Below are 12,750 nucleotides of genomic sequence, written 5' to 3'. Positions count from 1 at the left end.
GAAGGAGGAGGAGATTGAGAGGGAAAGAGTGAAGACCAGATAGTCAGGGGCAGGATGGTGCATGAGAGTGAGTGAGAGTAGCTGATGAAGTTGAGATACTGTAACGTTGGAGGCACAGAGCAAGGACTTCTGCTGCCAATCAAGCAGGGGCATATTTACAATGAAACACACCATGCTCTGGCATGGGTCCCAAGCTGATGGGAGATGGAGACGGGTGCAATGAATGAGTTTCAAAAATTCTCTCCTGTTAATTCTCAGAAACAAATAGAACTTCCTCCATGCAGACACTAGGGGCCAAATGGCTTACCTCTGTGCTGTAACAATTCTGTGATTCCTCCTGAATTTGACTGGAAGATATTAGCATGTGAATGCAAGGTCCCCCATGCAGCCATGGCTGACTTACTGATTGTTCTGTTGTTTGAAAAACACAGTGAAGTCATACAGCAGATCACTGGCTGATTCCACCCTGCATTTGTTGCTGATAGGCTCACTAGGGAGCTATCAGCTGACGATTGGCTGGATAGCTCTCTCACATTTTTCAAAGCGCAGACTTGTTGCAAAGTGAAACAGCTCTCCAAACTCGTGACCCTGTTTGACGCTTTTCCATGGGGATGTTTGATCTCTACCATTCCTCAATCTTCCAGCCTGGAATACTTGAGAGCTGGGTGCATGGGGCACAAACATGGAACTTTCATTAATTCCGAAATGAAACAACATTGAAAGTTAGCTATATGTGCAGAGACCAGAAAGGCGAGCCAAAGTCACCATAGTATTGGATCCAACAGTCGGGGTTTGACAAAGAAGGATGGAGGCAGCAGGTAAATTCATGTAACAATGTGGAGTGTACACTAAATGGGCTAAAGAAATGAGAATTTGTAACTGCTTGGGAATCAGACTCTTCCACAAAGTTAGTTCAGCTCATTCTCAGCTATTAATCTATAGCTGTGAGTGCATGGATTTGGTTCGCACCAAGTGATCAGTTAACTCTGATCTAAAAGGGACAGAGTAACTTTGCAGGTACCTCATTGAGAAACTTGGGTGTGCCCTTCCCGCCAGCAGGCCCTTCATTCTTACAGACAGAATAGAGATGCTGAGCAAAGTGATCCCCTAATCCACCTTTGGTCTCCCTGTTATTTGAGAAAACCACACTGTCAGTAGCAAGTACAGAATGTAGGGTAGGGAAAAGTAAAGGTAAATCTCTTGTTTCACCCAGAAGGCATTTAGAGCTCGAAAAGATGGAATGGCAGGAGATGAAAGGTCAGGGGTTATATCACCTGCAATCAAGTGGGAAGGGAGCAGGTGTTAGAGACGATGGAGCAGGGGCCAGGGTTTTATGGTGGGAATAGTCACTTCGGAATGCTGAAGGGAAGTGAAGGGTAAGATGCGTTTGATGATGCAATTTCCATAAACGTATCAGAAATGGCAGAGAATTATCCATCAAATACAGAGACTTGTGGGGTGAGAGATGATAAAAATTAGATCTCCTGTAATGATTCAGTAGGGGGCGGATTTCAAATATGACCTGCCTAAATATGGAGGCATCATTACCATGGAGCTATCTCAGGAAACAACTCCTTTTGAGACAAGTTTCTGCTCAAATCACATTATTAGAGAACTACTTGCGTCAGAATTTTCTTTGGAAGAAAATAACCCCAAACTCTGACATTAAGTACAGGGAGCTCTCTTGGAGAGAGTGAATCTGATGGCCTCTCAGAGAAAAAGTTTACAGGGGAACTTATTCAGGACTGCTCTGAGGGATCTCATGCGATTGACCTGAGAGTGAGCAAGATCTTATTAAGAAAATGATCTGAGGGTTTCCATTCAGCAAGTCAGTCAGGGTTCTTATTGAGAAAGGAGATCTAAGAGTTCCTCGCTGAGTGTTTGGGTCTAAGACACTTGCTTAATTGAATGAATGAGGGAAGTATATTGTATTTAAAGAGATGACTTGATGTAGATCAGGGTTATTGAGGAAACAGACCCAGAAAGCGAGTGGTGGAATCACTGTGAGCAGTTTGCAGGGAATCAGATTGAGTGAGCTGTTTGAAGAGATCACATTCAGGAAACAAGCCAAAGAAAAGGCTCATACTGAATTGTATTGGTTACTTGCATACAGCAAAGGCAAGTTGCATGTTCACTCACATGACTTCACAATATTTATGTCTCTACCATCAGCCAGATAAGAGGTAAGCTTGAATTTCAACAGGATAACTTTTCATACTGACATGTTTCTGCAACTGATGAAGCATTGATCAATTCGTGAATACTTGTTGATTTGACCTTTATGTGACCCAGAGGACAACCAGCAATGAAGCTGAGCACAGAACTCCACTAGCTGTAAATTTGCTACTGCAATTGAGTGTAGAGGCAGAGAATAAGTTACATTCAACTGTCTCTAACAGTGCTGGAGAGAATTCACTCTCAAGTCACAATTATCTCTCTGTGAAGTATTTAAGGGGAGATAACTTTCAATTGTGTACGTAGTTAACCAAAACTAATAGCTGTAAAGATGACTTGTGTTGAATTTTTTTGCCGCTGGAACTTTCCAGGCAGTCTATGGAGACCTCAGTGGCATCATGCAGCTATTGCACACCATTGCATTAAGGGCTTTCCCAATGCAGTGTTATGAAGGGCAGGTCAGTACGTGCATTTTCATGGACTGCCACATTCAACATGAATGAGCCAGAGATATTGCAGCAATAGCAGGTTTCCCTTGGCTTCAGGGAATGGTAATGATGCTAACAGACCAGCTGTGTACATTTGGTATGTGAATTGGTATGTGCTCGATACCCATACAGCATTAGAACATAGAACATAGAACACTACAGCACAAACAGGCCCTTCGACCCACAAGTTGTGCTGATCATATCCCTACCTACCAGGCCTATCTATAACCCTCAATCCCATTAAATCCCATGTACTCATCCAGAAGTCTCTTAAAAGACCCCAACAAGTTTGCCTCCACCACCACCGATGGCAGCCGATTCCACTCACCCACCACCCTCTGAGTGAACTATTCTCCGGAGCTCACAGGTGGCAGACAATTTTTTTTGTTATTCATTGGATGTGGGCATCACTGGCTGGGCAAGTATTTAAAGCTCCAATCTAATTTTAGAAGGCACATGTAGGCCAGACCAGATAAAGATGGCAGATTTGCTTTCCTAAAGAATATTAGTAATCATTAGTTTTTATTACAATCAACAATTATGACTTTTATAGTCCAGACATTTTAGTGAATTCAGATTTTGTAATCTACCATGGTAATACGAATCCTGGTCCCTAAATTTTGCCCATGGATTACATGTGCAGTTACAATGTCACTATGCCACTGCCTTCCCAGATGCATCTGATGACTTGGATGGCTGGTTTCTGGGTAACAAGGGCAATCCTTTGAAGAGATCCTGTGCAGGCACCTAGAGCAGACGTGGAGGTGAGCTGTAATGACAGCTCCAGTACTATCAGAGCCATTGTCTAGCTGACATCTGGGCTGCTAAAGATAAGGATCTGATGCCTGGACAGATCAGGAGGAGCATTGCAGTACGTGTCATCCAGAATTTCACTGGTGGACACTGTATGCTGCACTCTGCAGCAACCTAACCATTGAGAGAAGGGCTGGCCCAGAGAAAGATACCAGTCATCCCTCTGATGATGAGGTTAAAGAGAAGGTAAGGGCCTGCACAGGAGTGCATAAATGGCCATGACACATGGGAGACCATAATAAGGCAGAGGTTTTATTACTTCAGGCCTTCCTGGCCTCTGAGACGCACCCACTGCATGTGTCTCAATGTCATTGTGTCTACACTGCAATCTTACTGAGGAAGTCATGTCAGCACATTCATTTTCTCAACATTTGAGGTTTCTTCATGACCAAAGTTCACCACCGACAATTCAGGAATCTTTTCTCCAGACATTTCAGAAATCGATTGTAGATAAACTCAACCTCTACATGAGGGATAACACATAGAAGGTTTATTACAAATGGGCAATGGTCCTTTTCATGAGAACATCTACAGACGGCACCCATGCAACCTGGTGTGTGGCCACTGTAAGTTTTTTAAATTCTTTTCCACATGCTGCAGCGCAGTGCTGTCCCCTTACTTACTGCCACATTGCAGAAAGTCTGCTAATCTGCTTGTCCCATTGCCCTGGATGACTTTGGTGGAATACTCTGTGCAGCTGAGGCCTGAAGGGCATCAGCATGTTAGAAGATTCGTGCTGAGTGGCAGAAGCTCCTTCTGTCATTGCAGCAATCAAGGAGGATAGTGCCAGTGATGAGGAGTGGAGGAGAGGCTACCCTCATCAGAAGTGTCCTGAGAAGTGCTTCCAGACGACAACAGTAACTGCCCACCCTCTGCCACAAGGAGTAGCTGTTCCTCCCTGCCTTGTTGTAAGTTCCCAGGAGCTGACTCAGCATCCTGGCTCCCAAACCCTCTGTCGCCCTGATTCTGGGCCCTTGAACTCAGAGCCAGGTCATTGGTATGCAGGTCAGAGCTGGATTGATTGCATCAGTGATGCACTCAGTTTGCACCCCCCCAGGACTGTCACTGACTGTCCACGGAGGAAGCTTGGCATGCTGAATAGTGGATGACTGCAGTGCAGATAGCTTCAAAGAACATCCCTACAGTCTAGGATACACAATGTCTCTGGTGCATCAGCTAAATCTCCATACATCTCAAGCTGGACATCTGCTTCATAGTCACTTTGTGATTTTTTTTGCCCAACCTCAATTTTTAGGCTGGTGCAAACAGTTTGGATCAGGGTGCCAAAGAGAAAGAGTCTTCACCCTTGATCTCAGGCAGGAAAGTGAAGGGAGGTGGGGGGTTTCAGATTTGGAACGCCCTCCCCACAGTAACCTGGGAGACCAGTCCCTCCCTTCCATCCCTCAGCCTATATCTTGACACTGAAATTGCTCCCATCTCTTCCCCCATGAACCCCCATGTCATCCCCTACCGTCCTGCCACTGGGATCCATGGTACTTAACTGAAGGGCAGTCGCGGGACTTAATCTCAGGCATGGTGCTGCAGTGTCTCTTCCAGCCACTGCAATACTGTACCTGGAGGAACTGCTGAGCTGTCAGCCAATCTGATAGGCCAACATTTCTCCACAGCTGGACTTCCATCCAAGGGCAGATGAAAGTCCCACCTGCTGCCAATCAATGCTTATTTGAGTGTAAAATGGCAGCAGACTTGACATAGTTGGTGGATGCCAAGCTCTCGCCATCCTGAAAATTCAGTCCTTTGTGTAAATATAAGCATAGTAAAGCTACCTTGTAATAAGTCCTGTAATTTGAAGTATAAGTGTTTTTATTTGTTGGTTGTGTTTGAGAGGATGGTTGGAAGTCAATTTGTGATGGGACCCAGCTCCGCCTATTACCCCTTACTGAATTATTGTCTGATGTCTGTTATCATGCTTGGAAATAATGTAGCCTATATGTTCTGGTGAAAGATACTTTTCCTGGTTGATCTTATTCTTTTCTGGTGTAGTTTATTCTTGGGACTTCTTTCATTTCCTCTTCTTTCTGCTCTTGTGCTCCCACCATAAATAGGAATATTGATAGCTCGCCTGATGGTAAAGGTTGCATGACAGAAAGTGTGAGTGTGTGAGACTCCTCAAATAAGGCAGTGTTAGACAAATTGATTAACAATGGGGTAAAAGGTTATGGGGATAGGTAGGGTAGGCAGAAATGTGAGATTGAAGTTACAATCAGATCTGCCATGATCTACTTGATTGGCAGAGCAGGCTTGCGAGATTCAGTGGCCTAGATACTTTGGTCTGTCAAAGAAACTTGTTCCAAGAGGTTTAGGGACATTGCTTAAAATTTGCCAGTTCAACTTTTTTTTATTTTTCAGTTTGCTGGCAGACATCAGAAATTTTGCAAAGCATTGGGAGCATTGGATGTCTTCATCATTGGAAAATCTTCCAGATAACCTCTCTGAAAAGAAGCTGCCTATCGCGCAAAGATTTGTGTCTTCTCTAAAACGGCAAACTTCATTCTTACATCTTGCACAGGCACGTGTTGAGTAACATTTGAATGTTTGAGTGTTTTTTGCATTGTACCTCCAGAATCTCTGTGAAATAACTTTATGTGTGCTTCTGCTCAGATTGCTAGACCTGCTTTGTTTGACCAGAATGTTGTGAATTCCATGGTGGCTGACATTGAAAAGGTGGATCTAAACAGCATTAGTTCACAAGCTCTTCTCACCATATCCGGTGGAACAGACCAGGATTTTGAACTGTATTCTGATTGTAAGTACAGACACCTTGTTATGCTATAATAGTCAGTTTTAATTAGCACCATCGTTTAGTTCAATTGGTTAGACAGCTGATTCATGATGCAGAGTGATATCGCCAGGAATGGTTCCCTCCAGTGGGGTTTATGACTGCTGCCCACTAACGAGGAATAGGCATCCTCACCCTGCGGGGGGGTCAGAGGCCATTGTCACCCATCTCGGGAGGTCAGAAGCAAAGGGGGCTGCCCCTTGAGCAATGCCAGCCTGACACCATGACACTTCCCATGGGGCAAACTGGCACTGTCCACTAGGCACTGCCCTGATAGTTGTTAATGCAAACTAATAAACCTCTTTGGCCAGTAAGGAATCAACTTAAGTTGTTCAATCTCATACCAGTATGTAGTGAATTACTGTTAGAGAATTTAGCAGCCTTGAATTTAAAATTAAATTGTTCTGTAATTTTGGTTTCTGTTTTCCCTCTTAATTCAAACTTTACTTCAGACTTTCTTTCTGATTATGATTTGATTCTAAATCACCTATTCAAATTCACCTTCCATCTCTTTCTTTCTCAATCCTTCTGTCTTCCGAATGCCCATTGCCTTCCCCATATTATTATAAGCTGACTCTTCCAGCAAGTTACCCCTCAAAAACATTTTGAGCTGGTGGGTGTGGGAAAAATGAATGATTAGTGATCTGTGCACTGGTTCATCAAAATTTGACCTATATAATAGAATCCAGCATATATTCAATCAGAAGTTTTCTTATGCTTTTGATCGCCTGTTGCCATTTGAAACTGACTGCTCTGAGTTTTCGAATAGTTAGAGCAATCTCATATTTTCCTTTTTTACATGCTAGATGACTCTATTACAGTGTTTCAAGAGCTGAAGGACCTGCTGAAGAAAAATGCTACTGTGGAATCATTCATTGAATGGTTGGATATAATAGTAGAGCAACGAGTTATCAAGGTATCTTTCAGATTTGTGATATTTGTATAAGAGTTAGAAACAGATTTACTTTCAATATTATTTGGTTTTCTAATATTGTGACTTTTAACTTACTGTTTGTTTTTAAGCCAAGTAAACAAAATGGAAGGTCCCTTAAGAAGAGAGCCCAAGATTTTCTTTTGAGATGGAGCTTTTTCGGAGCCCGTGTAATGCATAACCTCACTCTCAACAATGCTTCAAGCTTTGGTAAAACTTCATATTTTCATTTTTTTTACACAGATCAATATCTGTGAGTACTTATGTGTGGTATTATGATGAGACTGCACAGCAGTGTTTAGTGAGTTTCATACTCTTAATTCAGGAGCTGCAGTCTGAATCTGCTCTCAGAAAGACACACTGTTCACTGAAAGTGAATCTTCAGGAATCGTGGAAGGATCAGACCTCTCAGGCAGTGAGTCTGGAATTGCCAGTGCTTGCTGCAAGTGCCAGTTTGATTTTTCACCCCCTAGTGTCTTCAACAGAGTTTTGTCATTTCATTCTCCTCAGCCACTTATTAATTCCTGATCTTTCAAACAGCTTTCAGGTATGATTCACAAACACAATCTGCAACCTTTACTGACTGGTTGAAGACATAACTCCAGAACTGAGGAGAAATTTCTTCACCCAGAGGATAGTGAATGCGTGGAATTCACTGCCAGAGAGTAGTTGAGGCCAAAACATTGTCTGATTTCAAGAAGAAACTAGGTTTAGCTCCTGGGGCTAAAGTGATCAATGGATATGGGTGGCATGGTGGTACAGTGGTTAGCACTGCTGTCTCACAGCTTCAGGACTTGGGTTCGATTCCCAGCTTGGATCACTGTCTGTGTGGACTTGCACATTCTTCCTGTGTCTCTGTTGGTTTCCTCCAGGTGCTCCAGTTTCCTCCCACAGTCCAAAGATGTGAGGGTTAGGTTGATAGGCCATGCTAAATTGCCCCTTAATGTCCTGGGATTTGTATGTAAGAAGGATTAGCAGGGTAAATATATGGGGTTTCGGGGAATAGAGCCTGGGTGGGATTGTTGTCAGTGCAGACATGATGGGCTGAATGGCCTCCTTCTGCACTCAAGGGTTTCTATGGCCTCTATGATATGGGGGAAAGGAAGGCTCAGGATATTGAATTTGATGATCAGCTATGATCATAATGGATGGCGCAGCAGGCTCAAAGGGCCGAATGGACTACTCCTGCTTCTAGTTTCTATGTTTCTATGGCAGAAATCTTAATAATTATTACAGTTGGTGCTAAACAGGTAAACAGTTGGACTGAGAGTCAATCCTATTGCGTGTTTATAATAAAAGTAAAGGTTTGAAGAGCAGCACTCTTCCTTTTGCCAATAGATTCAACACAAGCACAAAATGGGATTTACTGTTTTGTATTAGCGTGATTTTCTTATCATATGGACTGGAGACATTTCATCCCTTTAGTCTATCTAATTTCCCTTTCATAGAACTCAAAAAGCACTATGGACCTGACAGCATTAATGTATATTACTGACTAAATACAGTGAAACTGGAATCACTCAGTGGATCAGATGGCATCTGTGGAGAGAGAAGCAGAGCTGCAAAGTGTATCTCTAACACCACAGGAGTAGCTGCTATGGGCAGCAGAGACCTCAAGGTGGCAGACACATACCTTCGGGGCACTTCTGGTGTAACCTGTTTGGTGTGCCATGCGTGGTTGGGTGCCCTGCATGGGTGTGCCATACCTGAAGCTTTGAAAGTGGGCAGATTGTGACATCAAACAACTTGCCAGGCTGATTTGACGCTTGTTTTGCCAATTTAGAATGTGTATGTTCAGCGAATGTCCAAACCTCAACTCACCCAACTGAACATTCATTCATTCAGCAATGAATCTCCCAGTGGCACTGTTTAAAGGGTTAGCCATCCAATTTGCAGGAGACATGCATTTGACTTGATTTTGCAAAGCTTGTATTATGTTCTTGAAGAAGTTTTACTGCTTTCTTTGGTTTTGAAGAAAGTGCTGCCGTGTTTTGACATGGAGGCTGGAGGACTTTTCTGCACTGTGTACAGAAAGCCTGCTGGAGTACTGGGGCCTGTACTTGAAGCCCTGCTTAGTCTGCAACATGCAGGAAGATAGAGCTGAATCTGCAGAGAGGGGAGGCATGCATTGAGGAAGGGGAAAGAGACCTTCGCACAGATGGCCCTCTCCACCAAGGTTTTTCAGATAGCAATTCTCCTACCTTCACCTTAAGCAACAGCAATGTCTGAGTCACCTGCAATTTACCAAGGAAGTGGTCACAGAATTATATCAGCTCCTTCAACAAGATTTACACCCTCACAGCAGATTGAGGACAGCTCTGACGATGCCTGACAAGGTCACTCTCAACATCTATGCAGCTGAACGGAAGTGGAAGTAACGTTTCTAAAATTTCCCAGTTTACTATCATTTTGGCATCCCAGAGTGGTTCTGTACACCAGATGAGAAGATTGTCTCCTCCTGTCATAGATAGTGCAAGGCACTGACTGCACATGTGGGTCTGCAGACCCATTGTAAATAATGAGGTGTACTGTAAATGAAAAGTATTCCACACCATTAATGTGCAATTGGTGTGTAGAAATTCCCAAGCCATTGTGTTTCTAAATGCCTGCCATTCTGCCAGTGGCCAGGACACCTTCAATTTAAGACAGTCTGCTATTCCTGCAGTCCTTTGACCATGATGATGAACGAGAAATTGACTACTAGAGACAAGGAGTACCCCATGTACATGGCTTGTGACTTATCCACCCACAGTCTACACCCCAACCTCCACTATCTGAGCACAATACAATGTTCCTACCAAAGGTGTCACCAGGAACATTGTGGAGCAGTCCATCAGCATTCTGAAGCAATGGTCTGCAGTCTGAATAGCTGAGGGAGCCCTATAAACTTTCTGGAGAATGTGTCTCCAAATTTGTGATGGTCTGCTGCATCCTCCATTAGCCTGATATTTTGTGTGTGCAAACCTTGTCACCAGGTGTAGGGAGGTGGCAAGAGGGACCCCTTTGTCCTGCATGGGTTGTCTTTGAGTATCTACCAAGACTCAGCTTCCCTCTGCACATCAGCTTATCACCATCATTGTTCCGCAATTCTCCAACTTGCAATCCATCTGGCCCCATCACACAGAAATACTGCAATAAAAGCTACCAACAAAAGTACTTTGCATGATAATTTTAGAGCTTTAACAACAGCATAGGCCATTTGAGGTAAATGGTCTGTTTCTGTGCTGTCCATTCAATGTCATTTCTTATTCATAATTAAAAAGCTCTTCTGCATTCCTGATAACTTTTTGAAGTTTACTGTTAGCTGCAGCTCTATTGCACCAAGTACAAAATCAAATTGTGGGATGAAAAGAATAATCCTATAAATTGGCACTTCCAACAAGGAGTGGTGCTTATATTCAGCGCATTTTTGGGAAATTGTGGTCTGAGCACTCAGAATTTCCCATCATGTATTCCCATGATGAGAATTACCTCCTGCTGGGAATGCCAAATCACTGAATATCCCTTTATCTTCCTAAGTTGATCTCAAATTATTTGGTTGAACGTATTCTGGCCAACTTCACTCCGAGGATTTACTGCACGATTTGTGTTAATCTATACTTCAAGTTATTTTGAATCAGTGCTACATAGATATTATAACTGTGTTGTTTAAAGTGTTTTATCTCTGATTTACCTTAATAAAATCCAATGTCTAGTATATTAAGTAGTACTGAGTAAAATTAGACCCCTTTTTATTGAGTCATCCTTCAAGAGTATTTACTCCTATTTAAGGATGTGTTTTTTTATATAGTATTTATTACAACTCCAAAATTTTAAAACTAGCAAAACATGCAAGTATCTGCTGAATCCTGCAGATGATTGAACAATGGATACCATTGTGGACGAACATAATCCTGTTCTCACTTAATATTTATCCCTGCACAATTTCATCAGAGAGGGTCAATGAGTAGTATTCACAGTAAGGATCCTGACTGACTTGGTTATTTCCACATCCAAAAGTCATTTGTAAAGCACAGTGTTTGGTTTGCTTGGGGTTTGCTGAATCAGTGCCAACTTAAGAGCAAGGAACTTAAGGGCAGGATGTTGAGCTCCTATTGGGGCCAGGAACAGAAGTGGGCAGGAACAAAAAATAGCCCTGCCAACTGGCATGATGTTTTCTGACATCATTCTACCTTGGGCATTTTGCAGAGATGGGGTCCGAGGGGGAGGGAGGGGGTTGAATGGCCAGGATTCCCAGCCACAAAAGTGGAGAGCCAAATTAACTCATTGAGGCCAATCGGGAGGCTGAATGGTATTTCCAAGTCATTCTCTGGGTTTCCAGGAGCTAACAGGTTCAATGTATGTGCTTCAAGTTGAGTTCCTCGCAGCTCCAACGCTTCATGGACCAACGCTCCATGAAGACAGACTTAGAGCTCCTCTCTGCCTGCTTTTGTAAAGAAGCTGACATAAGCCACACTTCTTCTAAATTTAAGATTGAAGATATGAAAGTAGGTTGCCTCCATCTTGAAGCGTGCATTCCCTTACCTATCCTGTATTAGGGCCTACTGCTCCTTTTAATCTGGAAAGCATCTGATTCCACCACCCTTAACTGGGTGATGATCCCATTCCCAGGTCAATTAAGAAACTGCCCCTGTGAAAATCATGACGAGTGACTTTTTTCCCTGGCGTGGTTTTGGCATCAGAATCAGTCCCAACATCTGTTTCCTACCCCCCCAGAAGGGAACATCCTCCCAGAGAGTGTGTTGGTCTGCACAATTAGCCATTCAGGGTAGCTTATGATTCCATTTCTAAACAGTGGCCACTCAGAAGAACATCAAGCACAGCCATCATTGAAGAATAAGATAGACATTTTCCCCCGAAGAGTCAGCACAGCATTAGTTCCTGACCCCAGTCTGGGGTGCTAATTGTGGAGAGATCACCGACTCAACTCACAAAGGTACTGTGCACATCTCACTACAAAGTGCTGTTCATAATTCATCAGCTGTAAAAGAGGTTTTTTTCTGATTCAGGCATAGTCCCTTTTTTAGAACAGGCACCTAGTGTCATTTTTGAAGGTTTGAAGAACAGAAAGTGTCACGCAAACAAATACGCAAAGTATAAATATGTACCTGCTTTGTGACTGAAGTTTGCCTTCCTTTCATCAGTGTTTTCCTTTCATGTAATTAGTTGTTAAACAGTGTGTGGGGGCAGTAAACAAAGTAAAAGGCAGGTGAGCCTTACAACAGATTAGGGTCTGAATTAAAAAAACAGTGCCATGTTTGAGGTAGAAGGGGGTCATTTGCAGTTAAACAATGAATTTTATTTTCCTTGCTTCTTAAAGTGAGCAGATGGTCATTGAGATAACTTTGCTTCATTCACACCCTTCATAGGTTCCTTTCATCTCATTCGAATGCTGCTAGATGAATATATTCTACTGGCCATGGAGACACAGTTCAACAATGACAAGGAGCAGGAGTTACAGAATCTTCTGGACAGATATATGAAAAATGCAGGTACTTTAGCTAAAGAGGAAAATCATACTTATCATTACTTATGAAAATATA

The 12,750-nt window shown here is 42.9% G+C and overlaps 1 protein-coding gene across 1 annotated transcript in view; it reads left to right on the top strand.

The window, feature by feature from the left end:
• Nucleotides 1–12,750, top strand: part of rfx6 (regulatory factor X, 6) — a 74,019-nt gene that overhangs the window by 23,005 nt on the left and 38,264 nt on the right. Inside the window, exons 11-15 of the mRNA XM_080193323.1 lie at nt 5,847–6,006; nt 6,099–6,243; nt 7,083–7,192; nt 7,300–7,417; nt 12,577–12,699. Coding sequence (XP_080049449.1) covers nt 5,847–6,006; nt 6,099–6,243; nt 7,083–7,192; nt 7,300–7,417; nt 12,577–12,699 — 656 coding nt within the window. The remainder of the gene's footprint in view (nt 1–5,846; nt 6,007–6,098; nt 6,244–7,082; nt 7,193–7,299; nt 7,418–12,576; nt 12,700–12,750) is intronic.

This window comes from Carcharhinus amblyrhynchos, chromosome 7, assembly GCF_965287045.1.
Source record: "Carcharhinus amblyrhynchos chromosome 7, sCarAmb.v2.hapA, whole genome shotgun sequence".
Classification (NCBI taxonomy): Eukaryota; Metazoa; Chordata; class Chondrichthyes; order Carcharhiniformes; family Carcharhinidae; genus Carcharhinus; species Carcharhinus amblyrhynchos.
This window is presented reverse-complemented; position numbering and strand designations above follow the sequence as displayed.